Below are 10,906 nucleotides of genomic sequence, written 5' to 3'. Positions count from 1 at the left end.
AAAAATTGAATAATTCAAACAAAATCTATATTTGATCATATGTTCTCTCAAGTCTCAACCATTGTTTTTAACATCCATGTATCCTGAAGCTAAAAGCTAGACTACATTTGAATATTGCTTATCTTAGCGGGAATTCCGCCTAGTACACTTCTGAGAAACAATTTAGCTATACTTATTACCTTGATCTACGTGTTTATTAGGGGCTATTTCTAGGTATCGTGTACTAGTTAAAATTAGCACTCGATGTACTGGGATAAAAATGTGCGTTTCAGAATATGGTTAGAATACTTATCCCTTAAATTTTCTATTTAGCCTTTATAAAAAGAAATATGACTAGTAAGCATTATTATTAGTTTATGTTAAAAAATTGATTGTATTTCTTAATGCATCATCACTTGTTGCGCATAGGATCAGGCGCACACACAGGCCTATTTGTTTGCGGCGTGCACTACTAAATACGGATTTATGTTTCGCGCACAAAAAAAAGTTCCGCGCAAATTATAGTACGCGCATTTTAGGCTTCTCCGAGCGTACTCTTACAATTAATGTCTGCTAGACTGTTTGAGGTGTCACACTTCACATTCAAAATTTTATGAAAATCTCATTGTTGTTTTATAAAAAATAATGTCACATATTATGCAAAAAAGTTGCAGTCTGCAGCGTATGCTCTTTTTGTTTTGTATATTCCTGTTGGGCCTTTCGTACTGTCAAGCTGCTGTGAATAAATATTCAAAAGAGGCGAATCAACCAGAACCTGTTGAAGGCGTTGACAAGGATTCTTGGAAAACTATTGACAAACCTTTTCGCCTCGCTAAAATTAACTTGATTTGGGCTAAAGCTCAGAAGGTACTTACAATCAAATTTTAAAGAATTGTTCATCTACTTAAACTTCTATATTTCTTTAGAGGCTGACAGAGTTTAAGCTGAAAAGTCTTTACAGTGAACTTAAAGTGCAAGATAAGGAAGAATTGCAGCTCAAGCGGTTGAAGGCTGATAACTTGGATAAGGATGGTCTCAAAGAAGCTGAAATAAGACAGAAGTTTGGCAATGTCATTGAACGTTATGGGTTGGCTGATCACTTTGAGAAAGATACCGAATCAAACCAAGCTGACAGTACGACCAACAGCCATAGCATTTTCAAAGATAAAAAGCTGAATAAACTGTGGTTAAAAGCTGAAAGTGCTGGATTTACAGGTACAACAAGTTTCTCATTTATTCATCGATCAATTTGAGAAATTAATGTATCTTATTTTTTTGTATCAAAGAACCTGAATTGAAAATGCTCAAGGATGAATTTGCTCACCACCAGGAAAAGGTGCTACAGTATTATAGCCTCTTGGAAGAGCACAACAGCAGGAAACTAAGAGAAGACAGTAAGGAATCTTAAATTTCTCCTGTAAATTTGTACCAATTCACCACATTCTTCCATCTCCAGATGCCTTTGTGAATGAAGCCTTTATGGACACACTTCAGGATTTGGGAGATAAAATTGAGCCAAATTTGGAAAATTCGGCTGTTGAAGGAGTGAGGTAATTATTCTGGTCATGTCTAAATGGTCAGCAATTTTCCCTTAAACTTTCTTTTGTGTCGCTTTCAAGGAGTACTCATCGCGAGCTAAAATATGGCTACGACCGCCTTGAACGCATGACCCTTTTGGGACCTAAAAGCCGTGATTTTGAAGAGCCCAAAGTTCAGGGACTGTGGAAAATCGCTCTCAACGGCGACTTTACCTCTGAGGAATTGGAATCTCTCCGCACGGAGCTGCGCCACTACGAGCAGAGATTGCAAAAGCTGCGCTTTATCCAGGCCCAGCACTCTCTCCAACAAGCCAAGACCGAATTAGGCAACAAAAGTGAATTTCAAGACGCAAATGAGCTTCGCCAGAGGATTAAATTGCAGTCGCGCAAAGTGGAAAAGTTGCACGCCGACCTAGAAGCTCGAATCACGCAACGGCACCTCGAGCTGTGAAGAAATCTCGACCAGCTGGGCCGGTCAGCAGCAGCAGCAGCAGCTTATTTTGGTTTTCATCTCGATAAGTTATTATCATTCTAACGGCTGTTGTAATAATCATTTGGCATTTTTTCTACTTTATTATTCTAAATAAAAAACAGTTTTCTTTTTTGTTTTTCCTTTGACCAGTTCTAGACGCTTATAGGCTTCTCTCTACAAGGAACAAGCGCCATCCAATAACGAATAGAAATGTATTTACATTGATGATATATCCCGCAAATAATACGTTTTTTGTTTTGTTGTTTTGGAACACACAACGAGCGCGCGCGCTCACGCACACATATACATACTACACGCACGCACGTAAAGAATGTAAGGAAGGTAGATATATAGAAGAGGCTCTTTTTTTTTGTTTTTCCAGCATTCCAGAGGGAGGGTGGGAGGGGGTGGGGAGGGAAATGATGACCGTTTTTCCATAGGCGGGCGCGGTCATAACCTCCTGAAACGGTAAGTTATTATACTCTCTTACCTTTGCCCGTATACGAAACAAAACAAAACGTGTTAAAAAAACCAAATTAATGTTTTTGAGTTGATTATTGTGTGTGTGGTGCTCATCCGGAATGGAGTTTTGAGAGGTTAGTTTCTTTTTTGCAGTTTTCTCCGAATGTTACGCCATCGGAATTCCTGGTTTATTTTTAATGGGTCTTCTCATCTTCGTGGTGGTGTCCGACATATCCATTTTTGCGCCTCTTGTTCAACAGTAGAAGATCGTCCAGTCGGTACCGTTCGGTGCGGTAATCGACCTCGTAGGATGACCCAGTCGTTTCTTCGATCCTGCTGGGATCTTTCAACCAAAATCCTGATGCCAACCCCAAATTTTAAATTCTGAATTAATTGATTTTAATTTTGTTTAGATTTCGATACCTGGCAATGTCTCTATGTCAACAGTGGCCTGTTGAGTTGAAGGCTCGGTCGTCGTGGTCGTCGTAATTATTTTGCCCACTTTATCGAAAGTGCCGCCATTCTTAGTGTTGACCGGACCTTGGACGTGAAAAGAATTACGTAAGTTATGATTTTAAAAAGAAGAAGAGAAAAGTTTGAATTTCTTTTACCTGCATGATTGCCATTTGTTGATTGTGACGTTTGGGGTAGGCTTCGAGTCCTGCTGAGCGGTTGGGTGTCCAGTACGGAAACTTTACTGCTGGACGGCTTGGTGTTCCATCCAGCGAATGGGTTCGGCAAGGCGACAGGTTGAGCGGCTACCAACTGGACCAGCAGGAGAACAACAACCGGGTTCATCTAAATTGTATAGAGAAAAGAAAAATGTTGTCGTCATTCGTCAGGAGCCCATCAGCAGTCGGACCAAAGTTGGTGTTAATCCACTTGTCAAAGTCTTTCAACAACAAAAGCCATTAAGGTAAGGTAAGATCTCTTCTCTCTCCTGGAAAATATAAGAGAAACCCATTCAAAAACACACACGGTGGGGGGGAAACCGGACTTTTGTGTCAGACTGCTCAAGACCGGTAGCTCCGTCCAATGATGGGCGACCACCATTAAACGGTTTGACCGGATCCCTCTGCTTTTTTTTTTTTAAATTCAGAAACAAGTATTTATTCCGTTACAAAAAAAAAGAAAAAAGGAAAAAAATTCCAGAGAAACAGGTGCCCCGCGGATGGCTCGCGCGAAACTCACGACAGTCAGAAATTCCCAACATTCCATCGTCATGAAATAGAATTTCCCCCCCGAAAAAAAAATTCCCCCCTTCCGATTTTTATGGTGGGTGCTGGGTATAATATACATTTTCTCGCGGTCGGTTAGAGAGGGGAGGTAGGCAAAAGAAAGGGCAAGGGAAAGTCCCATTCTAATTACCATGGAAAAGAGAGAGAGAAAGAAAGAAAGAACTAGAGAGGGGCTATAAGATTTTTATCTTCAATAACTCCGAAAGGTGAACGGCTGGTGGAGAGAAGGCTCGTGCTCAATTAGGTGAGGAATGCAGCCAGGTATTTGATGTACACACTCTCACTGCAGGCCCGGCTGTGTGTGTGAAGTAAAAAAAAAAAGAAAAAAAAAATGCTTGGCGTGTTTGGAATAACTTTGAATATTGCTCTGCTCTCTATCGCTGTTTTTTTTTCTCTCTCTCTTGTCCGTGAAATTGCGCCCCCAGCTGGGCGCAGCTCTCGCAAGAGACAAAAATCTCTCCCTCGAGACAGAAAAAGAAAAATCTATAATTCAGAAGCGAAAACGACGAAATTGTACAATCAAATTCAAATCACGCCGCACGAGGTGAGCTGGTTAATGGCGGGCCCGACATCCGCACGCGCGCTCCACCTCTTTCGCGCATACGTAGCGCTACCGGGGCGGAATCCGAATGGCTTCGAGGAATCGTGAGTTTTGTTTCTTTTCTTTCTTTTATTTTTGGGGTTTAAATTAAGATTCTTTACAAAATGACGTGGGGGGGGGGGGAAATTTAGAACTTTGGGTGCTCACCCTATATAGGCAAAAGAAGAATGTCGCGTGGTTTATACTGTAGGAGGATAGACGAATAGGAATAGAGGAGATTTTGTTTTGTTTTTTTCTTGTTCTTGTTCAAGTCATCAATTACGACATCAAGTTGATAACCCTACAAGTCCATTGGCGCGCTGGACCGCCGCTGGGCGAGATGAGCGGGGGATAAAATAAGGCAAGGCGCCCAGCAGCAGCGCGTAACTGAGGTAGCCTCTCTCTCTCCTGGCCCTTCATGTCATTCTCATATATAAATTGGGAAAAAAAGAAACATTGGAGCGGGGGGGATAGTCAAATATGTCTAGTGGCGATTCTTCTCGTTCGTGTCGTTTCTCTTGTTTGCTGGTTCCTTTCGACTCTCGTCGAATCGCTCGTGTCTTTAGTTGCGCAACAAAATCATTCACACATTTTGTCGCAAATGTTTGCCGATCCATTTTCCAGATGGATTCACTACACACTACGTGACTTGAATGAATGAATGAAAGTTCGACTAGAAGAAGAAAAACCAAAATTTCATATTTACCTTTTTTGTTGTTTTAAATTTTCCTTTTTTTGAATTTGGTGCTCGAATTTCTTTCAGGATTTTTATTTTCTGCGTTGACGAAAAAGCTCCGGAATGAATGGAATAAAACGTGTGTGATGTGTGAACGAACGCAACGCTATAATCTCGGAGTCGTCGTCGTCTTAGTCAATGGCGCACTATTAACTTCTCCGGGGGAGGTCAACAAAGTGTGAAGCTCTACTATGCGGTACATGGAGTCGATTGTCCACTCTGAAGACTTTGCAGCTTGTAATATATATAGCTGAGCTGAGCTGAGCAGAGCTGAGAGAGAGAAGAGGAAGATGGGGGGAGGCCATCCAACTTCCCCAACACTCCTCCTTCTTCCTCCCCTCCCTCCTCGGATGGATGTACAGCAGCAGCAACACACACAACAGTCGACGGAGAGCACACGAAAAGGCCTGTACCCTATTGGCCCCTTTTGAACCCAGTACACTATACACTCAACACACAGTAGAGTACCTCTCCGCACTGGTCGATTGGTCCAAATCAAAAAGGGATTCCTGACCCGGACTTGTGATAAATAATAGCGCGCGGATATCATCTACGATTGGCTTATAGACTTGAAGCAGCAAGATCCGTGCAAAAACAAAAGAAATGGCGTGTGGTATTTGGAGCAGCGGCGATCCGTTTTTCTTCTTCTTTTCTCCACCATCGACGACGACGACGACTAGACGAGTCTAATGGCTTTCTTGCCGCCACACGCTGTTGCTATATAATTACAGATTTTTTCTTTCTGTTTTGGCAGAGATGCAAAGCAGTCCCTCCATTCTGTTGCTGCACACACGTCGTTAGATAACATCCATGTTATATTATAGACTTTTTTTTTTTCTTCTTTAGCTCCAGCATTTTGAGTTCCAGGGCGAGGAGGAGCAGCAATAAGGCGGTCGTTGGCATTCCGCTGGGGCTGGCTCACAACATATATATCCTTTCTTATTCATTTTCTCTTCTTCAAATTACTCTTTCGCCCATTCATATTCACGCGCGCGGTGTGTGTGTGTGTGTGTATTCGTTGGAATTCCAACGTCGGAAAACAAAAATTCTCTTCTTCGCGGGAATTTTAAACGCTCCCGAATTAAGTGGTTTGAAACCCCCCTAAAAAAAATAAAATAATTTTTCTTTCTGTATGCAAAGTGGGTCACACGTCAAGCGTCGATCGATTTAAAATAAAAAAAGGAAAAAAGTTAACCGGACGATCTATGATATAAAATGTCCTGAACGAAGGACATTTTATCCGCAATCGCGCGCCGTTGTATCGTCGTGTTGTCCGTATCGGAGACAAATGACTCTCGATGGTGAATCGTGAAGTTTGAAAAGTGCGGTCATCTCGTCGATTGTTTGACAGAACGGCGATGATGGGCCACCAACCACCACACCACTCGTCATATCCCCCTTTTTGTATTTGTGGGCAGCCAAAGGGATCTGAATTTGGTCGTCTGCTCGGTTGACGACGTGGACAAATGGCCAAGATGAATAGCAGTAGCTGTTGAATAGAATATGTATATGATATCTTCTTGCCTTATAGCTCACACACAAGTATTTGGGAGATATCAGTCTCGGCGCAGATCCGTCTTTGGGGACATTATTCAAAAGAGACTTGGGGGGGGGGGCAACTTTAAGGACGAAACTGGCCATCAGTCACCGAGAAAAATGGCTCCCAAACGACGAATGACAACTCGTCAACAACAACGCGCTAGGAGCTGCCGGACAGCCTGCAGAGAAGAGCTGGAGAGAAATCGTCGTTGATGAATGAACGGCCATAGATCGCAGAGTCTCTCTCCCCCCAGCTCTGTGGGTCAACGCGGACGAGGAATCCGCAGAGTGAACGATGATGGGGGGGACCCACCATCTTGCTCCTAGATCCTGTTGCGTCTCTATAAATAATACGACGATCCGAGAAGAAGGAGCATTTTGGGCGGCTGTAACAATTCGAGAGCTTTTTAACAATTCAGAAAATGACAAGAAGAAGAAGCTAAGAAGAACAAAAAGGTATAAGAAAAAGAAAAGAGGCCCATTAGGTTTCTATTATATCGTGACGACTGGTCGACTCCTGGCGACCAAGTCCAACCCCGCGCGACTCTCAACCGGATCTGACTGATGGGATGATAATGGATCGATGTGTTTTCCTCCGCTTGCTTGATGGCGAGGAGGCGCTTCTGTGCTTAATACTTAACTGCAGCTGAGAGATGCCTGTCCGGCTTCTAGATTTTTTCCCATTTTGTCCATTCATGGGGTAAAATATATAGGAGAGAAATGCTGGCGACGAGAACGTCCAGCGCCCATCAAGAAGATAACAAATTGATGGTGGAGATTCTCGGGACCCGTCGACTGAATTTCAGGAATTGGAAAACGCTACACGCGTCCTGCCCGCTCGTCCTGGTTCTCTCACGTTGTAGCAAATACATATGACAGCCAGCCAGCCAGCAGCAGCAGCAGGTTTCCCCCCCATCACCATCTATAGAGGTTGGGCTGTCGAGTGCGTAATTCCGGATGTTGTCATCTCCTCCAGCCTGTGATGGATAGCTGGCGAAATAACCAAACCCTTTTTTTCTATTATTATTATTATTATTTAATTTGTTTTTTTTTCCCTATTCCCATTGTATCTTTGGTGGTCTCGGCTGCCACACGACAACTTGATATTCAATGTCAAACAAAGTATCTCTTCTCCACTGGTTTTTTATTTTTATTTTTATTTTTTTTTTTTGTCTTTCAAAGAAAAATGTTATACATTTCCAATTTAATGGAACGTTGAGGAATTCGAGCAACCGGCGGATAGAGGCTATCTTTTATGGAACTCTCTCGGCTGTAATATAAACTCGTCTTTTTTTTTTCTTCTTTCCAGCTATATAGAAGCATCCCTTTTTATTTGATATTATATTGTCTAGATAGTAGTAGTAGGAGGTTTGGAAAGACAACATTTTTATGGGCCTAATATCTTCGTCCTTTTTGAACCCGGTTGCTATTTATTCGTATGGCTACATTCTATAGCTGGTGGCAGTAACCGGAATATTTTTATATTTACACACGTCAATATCAAAAGAAACAAAAATAAGAAATTCGAATTTCTTTCTCGTAGGTTGAATTTTGTAACTTGAGGAAAAACCGAAATAACAGCTATAGCACACACACACACACACACACATACAAAGATGTATGGCTTGATCTGTTTGGACGTTGGAACCCCACTCTCCCATTTTATATAATATATATATGAATACACAAAATGTGTCATCCATCAGTCAGCCATCTCTTTACCTGATCGATGTGGACGAATCGTGATTTGTGTGTGTACACCTAGGTATGCTGTGTGTGTGTGTGTGAGCCCTTTTGTGTTTTTGTAATGTCCGCTTGCGGTTCTTCTCTGATGACAGGTGGAATGGAAGAACCTCCCAGTTCCGGGAGCGGACAAATTGTAGTGCGCCGTCATGACAGAAATTATGTCTCACTATAGGGATGAGAGAGAAAGAGATGACATCAATCCATTTTACGAATGAAAATTGGGCATTCGCCTTTCTTTTTCAGACAGATTGGCAAAAGTTCTAAGTTCTAACGTCTGAAATTTTTTATCCGCCATTTTTTAGAAGTTTATTTGGATTTTAAAAAAATTTTTAAGAAAAATGAATTGATATTCTACTATTTTTAATGGTTTAAATGCGGGATATAATCAATTTGTTGAATTTCGATCGTGAAAAATGAGACATCTTGTGGTCATTTTGAGCAGCTGGTTGTGGCTGCAGTGTTTGTTTGTTGTGAATTCGCATTGCGGATAGGGCAGCGTTTACATTGATTCGTCGATCAATTGGATTAAATATTGAATGGCAAACGAAACCATTTTTGGCACAACTTCAAGTTCTTCGTATTCTCGGTACTACTTCGCTGTCATTACAAAGCGATGATACGCGCATATTGCTTCTAGTCAAGTTTGGACTTTCAGTTCAGCGTCAGTGACAGTTCAGTATCAGAGTTGTAGTCATTACAACTGTATTTATTCATTCCAGCTGAGCATTCTTAACGAAAAATCGACATTTTGAGTTCTTCTTGAAAAAGGCTGCTCCCAAAATGAAAGTCACGTTGATTCTAGTCATCATAAGTTTGAGTCTGATCATCTGCAGCACAGGTGTCATTAGTCACAGTTTTCCTGTTGTATCATAATATTTACAATTCATTTATAAATTTCAGATGCAAAGGGTTTTGGATACAAACGAATGAAATCACCAGGTCGCAGCATGAAGGTGCCAAAATCCAGAAAAGGTCTGGGCATGGGCATGGGGATGGGCATGGGAGCAGGAATGGGAATGGGTTTAGGCATGGGCATGGGTGCCGCCCTTTTGATTCCTGTCGTCATCCCAATGAGACATGGCTACGGCAGACACAGAAACTCTTATCGATATGGTAACATTTTAAATTTAGTCCAAGTGTCGAAAAAATCTAGATATTAATATCTTTTGACAGGTACTCAATGCTATACCTGTGAAGGCATGGACAATGATGTTTGTGTAGTTAGCCCGGCCACCATCTCAAGACGAGTCTCTTGCCCACACAACCAGTATTGCAGTGTTCTTAGGAGGGAAATTTCCTTTCAATCCAGTACATAGATTTAATTTCCTCTCTTTATCAAGTGCTAACAAGAGTTTTTTATCAGACGGTCCTGTAAGCCAACGACTTACCGAGTCTTCTGCCAGTGCCAACATGAGCGCTTTGTCGAACGAAGCTGCAGTTTCTGTTGCATTAAACACTACCAAGATGATCGGACAGCCAACAAGCGAAAGTGTGTACAATTCTTGATTTCCTTCCTCGTTATTTGTATTTATTCGAAAATGTCATTCAAAGGTACCCGAGTGCTGATTTCGCGTGGATGTAAATCACCAGACGTTCTTCAAAGCCATTCGATGACGTCAACTAGGATAAATGGGGATTCCACCAAGACATATATTCAGTTTTGTCTAACGGATTTGTGTAACGTTGGTGACGGCCGTAAGTGGATTGTAAATTACTTGTACCCTGGGCTTGTTCACCATCTGGTCACCACACTTTCTTCTTATAGGATTAAAATGCTACGATTGTGAAGGAGCGGGGCCCAATCACGTTTGTATGGTAAATCCAGCCGAAGTGGCAGAAGTCGTAACGTGCGAACCCAACGAATATTGCAACATTTTGCGGATGACAACGATCAATATGTCTGTGTCCTCGAATAACACTGTTGGTAAGTTGATGATTCCAAATTAATTTCATTTGACATCTCAAATTATTAATGCATCGTTTTTTGGGGGGAATTCCCAGTCGAATCAACTACGGTGTCGATCTCAAGAGGCTGTAAAGCAGCCGGAGTTACTGATGATGATTACGACGCTGAAGAAGGAACTAGGTACATCGCACGCATATCACAAGTGATTCAATTATTTTATCGCTAATTTGTGGTATTGTTTATTTGAAATTCAGTATACTGTCTCTGTCGTGTTCGTCGGATTTGTGCAACTACGTTGATGGCGCTGATTTGGCTGTAATCAGCTCGGCTGCTGGTGAGTCGAATAACACTTTTATTCAGGGCCATTATTATTAATTCGCTGTTATTTTCAGGTTTGAATTTTGACCGATTTTGTTTAATCGTCACGTCGTCTTTACTCATTTTGTTGCTTTGGCAATAACGCTACCTGCTTTAGTCATTCTGGATTTATTCTGCGATCTCAAAATTAAATTTCCCGCTCTAAAAATTTAACGTTTTCTCGATTAGACTAGCTACAAAGACCAAATTCTAATGCATCTCTCATCTAGTCACAAAAGCTACATATATTTTCTCTTTTGCGGTTACAAACATATAAGAACGGCCATTTAACCTTTTTCCCGCGTACATTAAATTTTCAACGTGAATGTTTATCCGTTTTGCGTCGTGATTTT

General features: G+C 41.6%; 3 protein-coding genes across 5 annotated transcripts; 2 read left to right on the top strand and 1 right to left on the bottom strand.

Annotated features, from left to right (window-relative positions):
- Positions 1-534: 534 nt before the first annotated feature.
- Positions 535-2,235, top strand: LOC124202553 (alpha-2-macroglobulin receptor-associated protein-like). 3 transcript variants are annotated; one of them, XR_006878228.1, is made up of 6 exons: positions 535-846; positions 906-1,194; positions 1,266-1,373; positions 1,433-1,529; positions 1,599-2,060; positions 2,140-2,235. XR_006878228.1 is itself a non-coding variant. In XM_046598908.1 (5 exons), the coding sequence occupies exons 1-5, from the start codon at positions 625-627 to the stop codon at positions 1,966-1,968; spliced, it is 1,086 nt and encodes a 361-aa protein (XP_046454864.1). In that variant the 5' UTR covers positions 535-624; the 3' UTR covers positions 1,969-2,121. The 3 variants fall into 3 exon arrangements, 2 of the variants coding, with proteins under 2 accessions (XP_046454864.1, XP_046454865.1); XM_046598908.1 differs by lacking the exon at positions 2,140-2,235 and having other exon boundaries at positions 1,599-2,121; XM_046598909.1 differs by lacking the exon at positions 2,140-2,235 and having other exon boundaries at positions 536-846; positions 1,436-1,529; positions 1,599-2,121.
- Positions 2,183-7,678, bottom strand: LOC124202560. Its single transcript, XM_046598917.1, has 4 exons — positions 4,976-7,678; positions 3,063-3,249; positions 2,875-2,991; positions 2,183-2,809 (listed from the first exon to the last, which is right to left on the bottom strand). The coding sequence occupies exons 2-4, from the start codon at positions 3,247-3,249 to the stop codon at positions 2,646-2,648; spliced, it is 468 nt and encodes a 155-aa protein (XP_046454873.1). The 5' UTR covers positions 4,976-7,678; the 3' UTR covers positions 2,183-2,645.
- A 1,070-nt stretch (positions 7,679-8,748) lies between these two features.
- Positions 8,749-10,880, top strand: LOC124202554. Its single transcript, XM_046598910.1, has 10 exons — positions 8,749-8,876; positions 9,010-9,128; positions 9,191-9,403; positions 9,464-9,598; positions 9,654-9,779; positions 9,842-9,985; positions 10,056-10,214; positions 10,292-10,376; positions 10,451-10,530; positions 10,589-10,880. The coding sequence occupies exons 2-10, from the start codon at positions 9,071-9,073 to the stop codon at positions 10,654-10,656; spliced, it is 1,068 nt and encodes a 355-aa protein (XP_046454866.1). The 5' UTR covers positions 8,749-8,876; positions 9,010-9,070; the 3' UTR covers positions 10,657-10,880.
- Positions 10,881-10,906: the final 26 nt, after the last annotated feature.

The sequence above is a fragment of the Daphnia pulex genome, chromosome 9 (genome assembly GCF_021134715.1).
Source record: "Daphnia pulex isolate KAP4 chromosome 9, ASM2113471v1".
Taxonomy (NCBI): domain Eukaryota; kingdom Metazoa; phylum Arthropoda; class Branchiopoda; order Diplostraca; family Daphniidae; genus Daphnia; species Daphnia pulex.
The sequence above is the reverse complement of the archived record's forward strand: the minus strand, read 5'-3'. Positions and strand labels throughout refer to the sequence as shown.